The sequence below is a fragment of the Mytilus trossulus genome, chromosome 1, assembly GCF_036588685.1.
Source record: "Mytilus trossulus isolate FHL-02 chromosome 1, PNRI_Mtr1.1.1.hap1, whole genome shotgun sequence".
NCBI classification, from domain to species: domain Eukaryota; kingdom Metazoa; phylum Mollusca; class Bivalvia; order Mytilida; family Mytilidae; genus Mytilus; species Mytilus trossulus.
In genome coordinates this window covers 90922912-90939175 of record NC_086373.1, presented here as the reverse complement: position 1 = coordinate 90939175, position 16264 = coordinate 90922912, and the positions used below count along the sequence as shown (strand labels likewise).

Below are 16264 nucleotides of genomic sequence, written 5' to 3'. Positions count from 1 at the left end.
TGGGTTGATATCATGTGCTACGGAAGGGCAAGAAGATTATGCTCAACATTTGTCATCTTTCGTGTCTCTTGTCGGAAGCGCACATTTTGGTGCTATGTCACACTCGATAACAATTTTAAGAAGACGGGATTATTTCTACAAAAATTGGAACATACCGATACCGTGTTCATCCGTGACAGAGCTATTCCATTACAGGGACCAACTTATGGCGTCCGCAAACTTTCAAAGGGATGACCCGGCCAACTTAAACACATAGGTCACATAGTTCAATAGCATCTGTGTAAGCAGCAACTCTCTATCAATGGAATCATTGCAGGAAAAGCAGACTATTGAATCAACGTGTAGAACCATAATTCATATGAAGTATATTTTTTGGAATTATTGAATTATAGAAATTGAAATAAGACAATTGAGAACTAAACTACCGCCTTTATCCATTACTAGTGAGCCAAGAGCACCGGATTGAAGATACACACTATGATATTGATGATAATAGATACATGTTGAGTAATCTCTAAGTATGGCTCCGACTAAAATCTTATATCGCTTCCCCCAACGCATAATTATACAGCACAGGCGTTTGTCTCATATTGTATTTTACCTGTATACCTCTATTTTTTTATTGAGTTCGTGTTGTTCAACTTTAGTTTTAGTGACTGTCACTATTGTTGGTTATCATCACTTGGAATTCATCTTTGCAAATTCAATTTGTAATACTTAATTATTTCTTTTAAACACAAACATAACTAATTTCGAGGTCTCTTAAAACTATATGATTATACATTAGAATGTACAAAGTAAGGACTCTTTAGAGTGGGACTTGTAGATATGTGTTTTTAAGTGTCTTTTATAATTGAACTGCTTCATCGTCACTCATATAAAAGAATACAATATTTTCAAGTTGTGAATAGTAACTAATATAAAAACCATTATGTAGCCTCTACAGAAATGTAATGAATGTATATATCTTACAGCAAAAAACGGTTGCCATCAAAGTACCATCTTTGATTAAACTCTGAAAGGAAGGATTGTTTTTATCTCTGATTCTACCTTTAAACAGTAAACATAAAACCTCACAAGATATCGACTGTAAAAGTTTAATGAGCAATTACACATGTAACAGGAACAATAGGAAGTTCTGGAAATTGGAAATTACCGCAAATATTGTTGGCAGAGATTTACAATGCTGGCAACGGTTCATGTTTAGGAAAACACATAAGATATCTGGAATTCTAAATTAAATAAAGATATGAAGTATTTACATAGCTGTCCGTTTACAGAACCTTGTTCATTTCATTTGAGAACTGACAGGTGTTTTCAAAGATAAACAATATCTTCAGCATCTCGATTGTTTACACATGTTCTTCACGTAAATTATTAAAACAAAATGGAATCCAGCGTTGATGTCGTGGACAGGTAAGTTTTATGTTTGTATGTTAATTATGACTACCAAATGGTCGAAGATGATGTAATCAAAGCAGAAAAAAGTACTTTGAATTGCTTTGTTAATTTATGAAAAAAATATGTTGTAATCATATTGTTTTACAATTTTGTCTTTTAAAAAAAAACCCACTTTATTCTACAATTTTGTCTTTCCAATACCTGTACAGTCTATATTTAGAGGTGACTGCTGGATATCTGTTATTTCGATATCCCCCGAATCCCTTTTTAATTATTTTTTCATCCTGTAATGTAAAGCACTGTTTCAGTGGTCAGTTTATGAAAAAATAAAAGTTAACAACAAAAACCTTTTTTGAGATAAAAAAATCGACGGTATTTTTAAAAATGAACGCCGAAAGACAGTTTGCAGTTAAATTGATAAAAACGAAATTTACCTAAAATAAACAAAATTCTCTCAAACAATGAACACTGTTTAAAATCGTTATTTTTTGCGTTTAAGGACAAACATTTACAATTAACATTACAGAATAGAAAGGATTAGTAAAAATGTGTAAATAGAATCTATGATGTCTTACTCGATCATTTTACAGGGCTTGCATTTAAAAACTTTTCAGAAAATTTCTGAAGGCAAAATAATGCTTCATAGTATAATGCTACTTTGTGTTTTCTTCCTTTTTATCGAAATGATGACATAATCTGCTCTTTCGTGTTGAAAGCATGTGTTATTGGTATATTGCGTCATTATCTTGTTTTCTTAATTTTCTTAATATAATAAAAGATGTATTATGAGAAAATAGAGATTGTGCCAAAACTTAATTCAAGGGAACAAACATGTACTGTCTAGGGCAAATGCTATTGCTAAGTAACATCTTCCTTCATCTGTATGATTTGTGTTTTTGATTGAAAGATCGATGCATCAGGAATGATTGTACAGTGTCAAATGTTATATGTACACGAACATTGCTTTGTACTTGACCGATATCGAGGTTCGGACTTTTTACTTTGCTAATTCATATAATAAATATCTACAGGAATAATTCTGAATCCAACATGTATTTGCTCTTAATCCTAAATTCGGGGCAACATAAAAAAAAACAATACATCGAAGACAAATTATAGACAACACCATATGCTTTGCCCACAAACGATAAAAAAGCAAACAACAGTTCGAATAAAAAACAACATCAAAGAAAGGTGACGATTGAGCGGCATGAACTCCAGCAATAAAAACGGTTGTCAATCAGTTTAATCAGTTCCATCTCAAGTGAACTCAATGTGTCTATATGAAGCCAAATAATACATTGCTTTTAAATACATGAACTTTGACACAAATATTTACTAATGATAATCTAATCTAATGACGTCAGCTGTTGGTGTTGTTGTCCAAAATGGCAAGATTTTCGCAATAAACAATAACATTTTTTATGCTTTGTTTTCTGTTTGTAATTCAGGTGCAATGTTTTCGTGTTTGGTGGAACGTTTTCTGACAGACAAGATTTAACCCGAGTGACCTTAAGCGAGTACAATAAAGATCATATAAGTACATCGTCTAACTCCAGGGACATAAATAATACAGCCGTGTTTGTTGATGAGGAGGTCGAAATTTATACATTACCACGTAAGGATAATTATTATCTATAAGGATTTCATAATCATGTTACTTTCAATCAAATTAGGAGAAATATGTGATTTTAAAGTAGAACCAGTATTCTTTTTTCCTCTTTTGATTACAAACCTAGTTATATTCAAATGTCAAAATTCTCTCCTAAATCTTTAAACTAGTTCTCAAGACATAAACAATGCAAAATATTTTATCTTTTAGTAATAACTACTTGCCCTATTCAAACTATATAAATAATCAGATCAATTTTTTAACAGCTTCGCTGCGGTACATACTATTGCAGTACGTTAATATAAGATAAGATTAAGAAGACAAGGGCAACGAAGATGGAGGCGGTAGTGCTTCAATGAAATAGCAAGATATATCGTTAATAGGAAGCATATCTTTCCATCTGAAAAGATAAAATAGTCACTGAACGAGCCAAATCAACTAATATATACTTTTCAACAGCATGAGCTCTTTTAAAATTACTTGGAATTTTGACCAAAGAAATACAATATTCGTGATTCTTATGCCATATTACAAAGAAACAAATATTGTTCCAATCGTGTACATCTTATCTTTATAAAAATGTTGATATTTGTCTTTTTAACAATGTTTGAAAAAGTAAGGATGGGACATAAAAAGTGGAAAATAGGGCGATAAGAAAAATACCCAAAAAAAAACCCAGTGTATATAAATCGGTAACACATTGAAATATTTATTTCTAGCTAATATTATGAATATAATTTTATGTTTATATAACATACTTACACATTGAAATATTATTGATTTCAGTTAGCCAAAAAGCAAGTTGTGAAATTTGGAATTTTTCGGACAAAGAGGTACGTTTCTGGCATAAATATATATCTTGTGTTTGAACTTTCATTATTTATAATATCTTAAACATTAAAGAAAAAAGTAAATATACGTTTCAAACCGTTTCGTTGTTTACACCTTACGAACATCTTTAATCCCGCAAGAACATTATTTTTGAACAAGCTCTCTTAAAGACTTTTTATGTTTCCATGAAGATACATGTACATGATGGCACGGAGTGCTATATCAACTAATAGTAAATTTAACCAAGATTGTTTTAACTATTTGAATTATAGCTTTATTGTTAAATACATATAAAAGGAAAAAGGCGACTCTGAAAACTGAAGCTTGTGTTGCAATATATTTTCATAAAAGAATAAAACGATGGTAGGTAACGCGAAAATATAAGCATATTCAGCTTACCATTTTGCATCTTTTGCTATACCACATACGAGTCATCTTCGGCTTACGAATGAGAAAATGTGTATGTCGTTATATCGGAACCACCCACGGTAGCATGCACATTCGACTGGATATATTTTTTTTTCTTCAAAATTTGAACAAAACCTGACTGAAAAGATTCTATGACAGCAACTTCACTTTTTCCAGCTGTTGAAAATCGACCTCATTCTGAAATGCAAACAACTTTCCATAGATATATAAGATATGAGATTAGAATTAAACTTTTAAAATTCACCTGTCTATCATGCCTAGCAGGAGAGGCTTAATCTATCCGTTATCGTTCCTATTGTCACTGTGTATCATCGCCACCGGAAATTGGGTACCAACGAAGCGGAGAGAAATAGAAAAAAAAGTAAACAAGTTAAGCATTCATTCAATTTAAAGCATTTCCACTCATTTGATGAGGGTGCCGCTTAAAAAATGATTTTCTGATATATAATTCTTTAAATTATTAGGCAGATAAGTACAAAATTAATACAAGATTTTGTGTAATACTCCAAAACTTGCCACTTAGTACCGAAAAATTTCGAGGTCGAACGTCCTCTGTGGCCCCATTCTCAAGATATTGAACTGTTTTTCATTATTTTTCCAGACACGTTTTTAGATTATTATGGTGTGGCATCATATTTACTGAAATTTGTTGTTAAAAAGATGTATTTTAAAGAATATACATGTAGACCATAAAAAACAAAGTCTAGGGTACGGCAACTTGCTCGTGTTGACAAATTTACTGTATGGCAACTTGTTTTCAACTGTAAGGCAACTTGCTAATTTTATAATAATTATTTACCGTCCTTTCAAAGAAAATAAAGTATTTAAAAGGTACCCTTTTAAGTTAAACTGTTTTTGTCCTTTTCAAGGTTTAACTTTGTTTAAAATTTTTATTTGACTGATAAATTTTAAAAACTGTTAACTGTTTTCGACCCACTGTCTGTAATCAGATTTTCTGTTTTGTTAAACTTTGCAATGTTGTTAACTGTTTATTTGAAATTGAGATTCCTGTTATCTGTTACTTTTAAAATACTTAAAATGTTCACTGTTTTTGACATTATTTTCTCTGTTAACTGCTCTTAACTGTTTTTTACAAGAATCATTTTAAAATTTGCTGTCCATCTCCTTCTTTACGTTGCTTCCGCAAAGTGACATATTCAGCATATATGTAACTGTTCATGTCTTTTAAAAAAAAATTGAGTATAGTAAATCCTTGATAAAATTGAGAATGGAAATGAGGAAAATGTCAAAGAAACAGAAGCCCAACCAAATAGAAGAAACATCCCAACGCAACGAGAAAATTATGCACTAGGCTGGATATGAATTCACAGATAGGAAAAAAACTTAGAACTGACACTCATAATTTTTAAACACTCTCTTTCCCTTCCTTCCTAATAAATAAGGCTTACTATTTGAGTTATGCATGTGTATATTTATGGAAAGAGAATCGTCCATAGATTTGATTTCCAATAGTAATAATGGTGAAAGTGAAATATAATCTTTTTTTGTGTGTTACCATGGCAACAATCAGCATTTATTTGATACCAAATATTGCAAAATAGGGGGTTGAACATGTCACAAAGATCTAAAAAGTTTGGTCCAAAGGAAAATTTCAATTTTCAATCAATAAGAGTGATACCTTTCCTGAAACCATAGACAAATATCTATCAAAAGGTTAAAAAAAAATCATATGCATTTCTGCTGTTTTTTTCCATAAATTGAATTGAAAAGATCGAGCGTCAAATCTTTGTTGAAAAACAATACAAAATTTCTAAATCTAAATGTTCATATAAACCCACTAGGAAGGCTATATCATTATTCAACTACCTAAATATTAATTCAATTGTACAAAAACTTTCATATTTATAAAATTCACCATGGCTATAATGCGAAACTAAACTTGTAACTGTGTATTGATATATCTGAAGCTGTCTCCTACGTGAGCACTCATTTAACTACAAAAAGGGGGTAAAAGTTCAATGTTTGTTTCTTGAAACATATAAATGAACCAAAATTTGAAAAATGAAATAAATACAAGACTATATACAAATGTAGCAAAGGTTACGGACTCAAGTTGGATCATGCAGGTGCAACAAATGCGGCAGTGTTAAACATGTTTAGGGATATCTCATGCCCCTCTTTATAAGTCTAACCAATGTAGTTATATATGCCTTCTATTTGTAATGTATCCAAAACGTTAAAAGGAAAGGCCACTTCTTATCCAGCTAAAACCTTAGTCAGTCCTATGATGAAAATAATTCAGATGTATATGGAATGTTTGATAAGTTATATTGACCCAGAGTACCTGGACGGAATTGTGAAAAATAAAGTACCTTTTCAATTTGCAATTCGTAAAATAACTGAACAGTGTGGCCTGGTAGAAGAGGCCGAAAATGAGGACTTGGTTCGCAAATTGATGTCAAATTTGCTAGTCTAAGACTTCGGAAATGTAAAGATGGACCAAGGCTTTTTTTATATCAGCTCAGAGTTCTTAATTGGGACTTGGAGATAAAAGAGCGCTTCAATTTGTGACACCTTACATGCTACTTTCTGATTTATACACTGGTTTTGATGATTTAAAATAAAAGTCAGTAAACCTTTGTAATTCCTAATAAAATCATGAAAGCAATGAGTCGTATGAATACCCTGACTGAGATGTAACCATAATTTATAAGAGCCCCCGCCATAAAAAAAAAAAATTCGCGCCCTATAGTATTCACTCATTCTATCTGTTTGTTACACTTTCCTACGTATACGTCATGACGATAACTCAAGTTTGCTACGACTGACTGACATAAAACGTTTACTCAACAATATACATAACCAGAAGAAGCCTCCTTTTTGCTGTTTGAAGCATTTTCGATTATTCATGACATAGTCCTTTTTCTTGGAGTCAATTACTCCGTCTGCTTTTCCATCCGTTCAATTGTCTGTCCATGTGTCAATAAAAAAAAATGGTACTTGCGTGTGTCTTCTGAAAATAAGTCAGCTTTATAAAAGATTCCTTATGGAGCTTGGCATTTCTGCGACTTTGTACAGTGGTTTTCAAGTTTTTGAATACATTGAAGATATGCACTTCCCCTTTTCATTGCTTTTGGGTTCGTTTGGAAAAAAGGGTAAATTAAAGTTGCTGTTAACTCTTATCAGCATTTTAAATTTGGTGTTAACTGTTTTTGCCAAAGTCGAGGTGTTGTTAACATGTTAACGGACCCCCTCCCCTCCCCCCATCTAATTATGCATTAGATAAAATGCATTAGATAGAAATACCATTTGCTTGACAGCATTTAAGATGTATGCAAATTATATATTTTCAAAAAGAAACTGACAAGAAAATTAATTCGAAAGGCAATTCACGATTTGTTTCTCCTTAATTTCGATGAAAACAAAGTACTTTTCTTAATTTTGTCTGTCCGAATTCTCGATCCTGTGGTTCGGTGGTTGTTGTTTCTTCATCTCTATCTTATTGGTTGATTTCATAAATTGTTTTGTTAAACTGTATATGATTTAGGCCGATAGTTTTCTTGTTGAGTCCTTCCACATTTTTCTGTCGGTGCTTTTTATAGCCGACTATAAGGTACGAGTTTTCGTTATTGAAGGCCGTACGATAGCATATAATTGCTTGCATACACTTTATTTTATCCTGATGGATAGTTATCTTTTTTGCTATCATACCACATCTCAACTGTTTTTATCTAAAAAAAAAAAAAAAGCTAGCACCAAGAAAAGATGAATGGACGATTTATTTTATTGAACTTACACAATTTCAACCTAACAACAAATAAGACAACAGTCGTTAGTAGTATAACGATATATAAATGTATTTAGGATAATATGGTTGAAAAAAAACTTCTTGTACAAAATCGAAAAGCGGTACGCAACGAGGACTTCTGAACTAAATTAACGGCTTATATTTATATAAATGTGACATTTTGTATATGTGTAAGCCTGTAAAGCTTTGATATCAACAATATATCGTCACTTGATATTATCTAAACAGTGATTAATTTCCTCTTAAAATTATAATATATTGCAAGACGCCGTACTGACAAAAATTGTTATTTTGCAATTCGCCGTACAACGTCCTGCAATTCGCCGTACAACAAACAAACAATGTTTTTGTCCATATTCTTTAAAAAACATGTTTTTGACAACAAATTTCAGCAAATATGATGCTAGACTATAATAATCTAAAAACGTGTCTGGAAAAATAATGAAAAACAGTTCAATATCTTGAGAATGGGGCCACAGAGGACGATCGACCTCGAAATTTTTCGGTACTAAGTGGCAAGTTTTGGAGTATTACACAAAATCTTGTATTAATTTTGTACTTATCTGCCTAATAATTTGAAGAATTATATATCAGAAAATCATTTCTTAAGCGGCACCCTCATCAAATGAGAGGAAATGCTTTAAATTGAATGAATTCTTAACTTGTTTACTTTTTTTTCTATTTCTCTCCGCTTCGTTAGTACCCAATTTCCGGTGGCGATGATACACAGTGATTGTGGTTCATTTGATTCTCTAAAAAAATGTTACCTTGATTTTGAACATCGGTATTGTTGCCTTTATATGACTATTTATAGACATATGGTATGATTGCCAACTAAAAACTGTCCACCAAACATCATATGAAGTAGATGCATGCAATTAAAAGCAGCAGTACGGCCTTCTACAACGGAAAAGTCCCATAAAGCGTATAGTTGGCTATTAAAGACACCGACATGAAAAGTATTAATTCATATAAAAAAATTTGACGAAAATAAAATACCTATGACAGACAGGAGAGTCTTTTTGTTGTTGGGATATACAAGTACCCGGCCACGTCCGCTTTGTATTTTTGTTAGATGTATTTCTATTTTATCCATCTGAAGAGTTAAGTCTTTTTAAAATTATTTTGATAGTTCGTTTCTATGTTGTTCTGTACAGCACTGTCCCATGTTAGGGGTAGGTTTGGGATCCCGCTAACATGTTTAACCCCGCAACATTCTGTATGTATGTGCGTGCCTGTCCCAAGTCAGAAGCCTTTAATCCAGTGGTTGTCGTTTGTTGATGTTATACATATTTTTTTTCATTTTTGTTTACATAAATTAGGCTTTTCTTTTTCTCGTTTGAATTGTTTTACATATATTATTTCGCGGTCTTTCATAGCTAACTATGCGGTATGTGCTTTGCTCATTGCTGAAGGCCGTACGGTGACATATAGTTGTTAATTTCTGTGTCATTTGGTCTCTTGTGGAGAGTTGTCCCATTGACAATCATACCATATCTTTTTTTTTATAAGTTCCAACGACAGCTACTGAATTACATGCTTCTGACTTGGAAAAGGCACATAAAGAAAGAGACGGTGTTCATGCCTAACTGTGCCAATTCCCCCTTACCTGGGACACTGCTGTAACAGTACAACATAATAAAAAAATGATTAACACGTCAGATCGATACAATGTAGAAAAAAAAACATAATAATAAAAACACAGAGCGGGCGTGCCAGAGTCTTAATATATCCTACTCAACAAAAAGACACAAAGTACAGTATGAGAGTACTCGCAGTGACTGATAGCTTTTTTAAACGCTATATGTTATATGTTTGGATACGGTATAAAGCAGATTGTGTTTCGTTATTTATAATTTTAATCTTTATTAAAAGATAGGTGGTATGTTATCCAATATCTGGGAGATCGCTTAAAATATCGATAAAATTGGAGGCTTGCATTAATGTCAAAGTATTGTCTTTAATTATCATAGCCATGGATGAGGTCTGTAACAGAAAATTATCTGCAATTAATGAGTACGAATATGTTCGAATTCTTGCACAACATATTTCTCAAGAGTACTTTCTATTTTTATTACATTTTTGTAGTTTGTAACTGGATGCAATACCAGCGAACATAAATAAATAGAACATAACAGCTGTGGTGGAAATTAATTAATTGATGAAACACTTTCTTTATAAACATCGCGCGTATTATCACATTTTAAATCTTTGAAAAAGAAATATATTCTGGGTTTTTTTCCCCAATGATAAATGTTTTTCAGCTCAGCCAAGGAATATCTCAATTATTTATAAACCAGTATGCCATTGTTATCATCATAGTTCGTAATGAAGACATTACAGCAACGGAAAAGATTGCCAAACTATGGAGAAATTTTGCTTTCAAGGTATGTTTTGAAATGTGAGCACATTAACACATAGAGTGATAACAAAGTGTTGAGGATTGATGGTATTGACGAAAGAAGGTGTGATAATACGGCATTGAGACTGTAATTGAACAATTATTATACAATAAAAACTCAAAATAAAATATACATATCAACAAAAGAAAACAAACTGCTCTATACTATCGTTCAAAGTCTTGAATTGTTTTACATTGTCTTATCGGGGCCTTTTATAGCGGACTATATGCGGTATGGGCTTTGCTCATTGTTGAAGGCCGTACGGTGACCTATAATTGTTAATGTTTGTGTCATTTTGGTCTTTTGTGGATAGTTGTCTCATTGGCAATCATACCACATCTTCTTTTTTTATATCTTATTAACCCCGAGCCTTAACAAGTTAAAAGTTGTTTCTTATAACAACTTAAAAAGAATGTTTGAGTGACCTGTTTTGAAATTGCTTGATTCATCAGTTATTATATTACCCTGAGAAGTTCAAGTGTTGCTCGAACACATGTTTTCCAGTGCATGTATCTTCTATAGCCATTGAAACCTTGTAGTATTATTTTTAGTTTATCTGTTTATTGTTTGCCTTCATAAAGTTTCTTTTACAAATAACTTTTTCTATTGTTAAATTTATGAAAAAAGTATTTTAAAAGTATTCTTGTTACAACAGGGCATTCAACATGTAATTATCACGAATGTATCGCAAAATTCCACGTCGGATGTCATTCAGCAAACAGTGCAAACCTTTGAAGTTCTTGATGAAAGTCTTAACACATACAAGCAAAGTCAATCCCAGTAAGTACTATATACGGTTAGTTGAGTTTTATAAATAAACTGCATATTATTTCTAATTGAGTAAAAGTCTTGTCAAATCAATCGCTGAAAATAAAAATCATTGTTAACAAATTAAATGTTTGAAATATCCTATTCACAATCGCGACATTCTGACTGAACGAGGATTTACATGACAGGTGATAAATGCATTGCAGGACACGCTTATTTTGTTAACGCGCCCGGTCTAGCTCATTTTAAAGTTTGTGCAATTCCCTCCAGAATTGTTTGACCTTGATTGAAATCATCATAATCGATGTAAAAGATTTGTTAATCGGTAAAGCCCCAGTCACAGTGACACTGTCACGTTTCAAGAGCTACGATTTACTACGTTTTGAAAGCGTACAGCGAAACGCGAATATACGTAGCAAAACGTAGTAAGAACGTAATTCAGAGTAAAACCTAGCTTTCAAAATAACGGGACATTTTTCTTCAAAATGTCGTTAAAACGTAGCAATTATAAACGAAGTAAAACGTGACAGTGTGACTAGGTCTTAAGCTACTGTTGCCTTGTTATAATCTTAAATAAAATTTGGATAAAGATTAAATACAGAGTGACACCCTAATGAAAGCCATGAAGCTAACAGCTGCGCAGTACAAAGCAACACGAACTGCGCTAAATATTTGCGAAAAATTGTACTGGTTGCCTTGTTAGACAAATACCAAAGCAGTATCATGTTTGTTACTCGGCGAGAAAAACCTGTTCTATTATACCTTAATGCTTTCGGTTTAGCACACCACTCAGTTTTATTTCAAAGTGAAAGAACAAGTACTCAATACAAATATAACTGTGTGTCATACTTGATTTCAGAGTTAACAGCCTTTCCAGATCTTACCACAAACTACATACGACCAAAGAAAAGGTAGGTAACTCCAACAAATCTTACTCTCACTGCAAGTGTTCCTGAAATAAGATACGATTCAGACAGAAAGTTTAAGAGTCTAAGAATGTTTAATTTTGTTTAAAGCATCGCATTTAAAAAAAATACCAAAATAATTATTATATTTTCTTGGAATTGTCAGAAATAAAAACAAGAAACAGTTTTTACAATGTATTGCTATAACTCAAACTGTTCCATTTACATTTAGACTCACTACTTAAATATTTCTTGAGACTAATTTCAATCTTTTCCAGGGTTTTCTGACAATATTATCCACACTTTTAAGAGACAACATGATTACAGAAAAAGACGATTTGACAAGACTAAAGAATACTGTATTCAAACAAAGAAAGGATGTTGTGTTTAGTTCTACACTTGAATATAACAATATTGGGACACCAGCTGACATTGGAAATATATTGAACCGTTTAACTGCGCAGGTACATTATCAAAACGTTCAATAGTTTTGTAATGTTATTAAAAATATACTATTTGAAGTCATTCAAATAAAAAGAATTTTGGTATATTTACCTAAATATTCGGCGCTTGTGTGACGGTCACCTTTTTGTAAATTATCCTTTCATGGAATGTTAAAAATTTCAATATACTTATGGTTTTTCTCCTCATGCTTTGATGACCCAAATATTTGGCAACCTTTTTTTTTTTTTATCTTTAAGGTTTTTAATACTCTTTATGTTCTTAATTACTATCGCCTTCAAGTTATTTGATGCCACTTCTATCGATGGACATTTTGTAGACAAAGCAATGTCTAGCTCACTATATTACTGTATAATCTTGGCATATATTTTTTAAAGTTTTGGAATCATAATTGTACACACATGACAAAATTATAAAAATAATAACTGCTTCATTTCCAATCACGTTCGAATCTATTAAGAGTTAATAACACTAACATATCATTTTAGGGATTAATACTCAAACATGGATTCTACAATGACGACGGAGGTGAATTTATTTGCGTGAATCCACAGCTGTTTCTAAAACTTGTCTATGCTATTCATATTGACAGCTGTAACAAGACATTTCATATAGCACCAAACAGATTCTGGCATCAAGACAGACCAGACAGAGAGTCTCTAGTTAAAGTTTTAGAAGATATTCCAATCAATGGTTTACTTAGACAATGTCTTCTACCACTATTATGGCAGGTAGTTTTTCAGTTTTTTTCTATAATTATATTAGTATTGCGTGTGACTTGTACTGATGCAAGAAGTGTTCGCCATCCTCTAGGATTCCTATTCTATTTAATGATGACAAGATGCAGAATAATTCAAAGAAAGCGGTAGAAACTCTAAAAATGTATTAGTAATGGAATTTGATGCGACTGTCATACAAGTGAGAGATTTAGCTAGCTTTAAATCAAAGTTTAAGGTGCCACACTACAAAGATTTTTTTCACTCCCAATCAGAAAACTTTTAAAGGATGTAATTCATTTCATCCTTCTTTAAATTTTATATATGAGGTACCAAAAGTAATAATAATGTCATTATATAATCATCACAATTTAATAGATTAATCCTTCTTCTTTCTTTTGGTACCTCGTCTATAAAATTTTCAGAAGGATGAGAGGAATAACATCAGTTTGAAGTTGGAAGATGTATGTACCAAGTCAGAAATATGACAGTTGTTTACCATTCCTTTGATATGTTTGAGTTTTTGATTTTGCCATTTGATTTGGGACTTTCCATGTTCGAATTTTAATCGGAGTATTTTTTTTTGATTTTAATTTTTAGTACGAAACAAGTGTACTTAACTCAGCATATCAATCTGGATAATTTAAAAAAAAACTGTACCAAATTAGTATTTTACGCATACATCCGTATATGGGCTTGCAATTGGCAGCCATGTGGTTACTCTTTTTTTTCACCATGCCCTTATTTGTAACATTATCGTTACGGTCCGTGTTATTCTTCTATTCTTTCCAGAATGAGAAAATATAACAATTTAATCACTAGTGTAAATAATTTTTCAAATGCAGAATAGCCTGATAACTTATCTTTATTTTCATTTTTCACATACAGGACTTATTGTCTAATAAAGAACAAATTCTACTGGTATCTACTGAGATGGAGAGATTTGGCCTTCTGATGCCCTATAAAAAGATGTCAATGTTTAGTGATGTAATCAGTTTAAAGGATTATCCTCAATTGTCAGACCAAATGTCTCTTTTGTTGATGGGAAAAATGAGCGACTTAAAACCGGTAACTTATAGTAGATCGTATTTTATAATCAGGCTCTGAAATGTGGTGATTTAGCTGATTTTTGAAAGATTTTACAACGCTTAACAACCAAAAAATTATTCCCCGACTAAAAATAACCATGGAGGGAAACCCCTGTTTATTTACTTACTTGGTGAAAAAGTATCATGTTTTTTGTAATTGATTGTAAAAATAAGTTAATTAGCTTTCAATTAAAACAGGTTGAATGATTGAAATAATTTTAAAAATTATATTAAATATACATGGTTCGAGGGGAGACAACACTGTAAACAGTTTGTGTTTTTAGCAGTGAAAATTGAAAACGTATTTGCAGCCACTGTAGCTCTTTTCGGAGCAGGAAACCGTACCCTGAAACAAGATTTTTTTGAAAGGCCAGGTAAAAACCTACAAAATTTATACAGTTTTGATTATGAAAAATGTGCATGGATCATGTCTTCATGGGTGTGCACATGACTTGATTTCATTGGATGAAATTTTTATAATCTATCAAAAGTACACATTATTTTTATTTCATTATAAACTAGAGAACATTCTGATTCCAGTGATATCTTGTTTTATACAAGTATCTTTATTAATTGGTCCACCAGTAAGGGTCACATATGCATGGTCCCTCAAAACATGACGTCATAGAAAAAAACTGTTGATTGCACCCTTAAGTAGAAGTCATTCCTTCTGTAATTTAAGGGCATACGATACAGTTACAGGGAAGGTAATGACGTTGCTAACGTGCGTAATTTGTTATTTTCGCGACGTCAAACTGTGACATATCGAGAAAAGATGCATTTGTCGACTGATTTTTATCATTCAAACTGATTTAATTTGAAAACGAGTTCATGGACCACTATTTTTCAAAACGGCATTTTGTTTCATTTTGAAGGGAGATTATGTGACCCAAATTTGATAAAACTGTAAATAGAGGATTTTTTTAAATTTTGATAAACATGCAGTAAAAAATTACGTTGTTTCCTCAATTCATGAACATTTGATAAATTTGAGTTTTTTCTTAATAAAAAATTGCATATTTTTTTTTTTAATATTTTATAACATACAGAAATGACATTATTTTACAAAAAACAGTTTGAGTTTATCTTTTATAACAAAAAAGTTATGTCATTCTTTCGAAAAAGAAATTACGGCCACAAATCTGAATTTTGAGCAAATATACAAAATTTCGACCTCATTTTACTCAAAAAGTAGCACATGAAGGTATACTTTTTATTACATATTTGATTTAATCAGGTAAAAAATAGCCTATTTGCAAATTTTCATGAACTTGTAAATACAGGATCAAAACTGTATCGTATGCCCTTAATGGATGCCAATATAATATGGTTAACTGTTAAGTGACGTCATTACCTTTGTGAACTATGATAAAAAGGAGAGCTCAGAGAGGAAGGAAAGAATGAGACTGATCCCTTGCTGACATTCATAATAAGATTGCTCGCTATTTATGGAAATAATGACCATTATCTGATCTGCACTGATCTCAAGCCATTTAAGTTAACAGATACCCTAGTCATCATATAATATTTATTTTACAATATGTATTTTACAGTCTTTAAACTGGTATGATGACCTTCAGACGTCTGATATACAACTGAAGTTGAAAGTATTATTTCCCCAAGGTTTACCACCGGGATGTTTAGAAAGATATATTGGTGCTGTATATTTTGTTTATAAATATGTAAATAATTACTATTATGGATGGAAGTCTGGTATATTACTACGAATTAATGATGTAAGTTTTCCAGATAGATAATTATGTTACGAGATTACATTAAATGACTATACGCTGTTTCTTGATGCATCGAAATCCTAAACACAACAACATAAACTCTAGATATAAGGGTGGTAATAAACCCCACTAAAACAACCGTCATACC

General features: G+C 31.8%; 1 protein-coding gene across 1 annotated transcript in view; it reads left to right on the top strand.

Annotated features, from left to right (window-relative positions):
* The first annotated feature begins 1035 nt into the window (after nt 1-1035).
* Nucleotides 1036-16264, top strand: part of LOC134690340 (uncharacterized) — a 40002-nt gene continuing 24773 nt past the window's right edge. Inside the window, exons 1-10 of the mRNA XM_063550311.1 lie at nt 1036-1416; nt 2853-3019; nt 3800-3846; nt 10307-10429; nt 11100-11224; nt 12072-12123; nt 12396-12581; nt 13068-13310; nt 14184-14363; nt 15937-16119. Of these exons, the coding sequence (XP_063406381.1) occupies nt 1388-1416; nt 2853-3019; nt 3800-3846; nt 10307-10429; nt 11100-11224; nt 12072-12123; nt 12396-12581; nt 13068-13310; nt 14184-14363; nt 15937-16119 (1335 nt within the window). The 5' untranslated portion in view covers nt 1036-1387. The remainder of the gene's footprint in view (nt 1417-2852; nt 3020-3799; nt 3847-10306; nt 10430-11099; nt 11225-12071; nt 12124-12395; nt 12582-13067; nt 13311-14183; nt 14364-15936; nt 16120-16264) is intronic.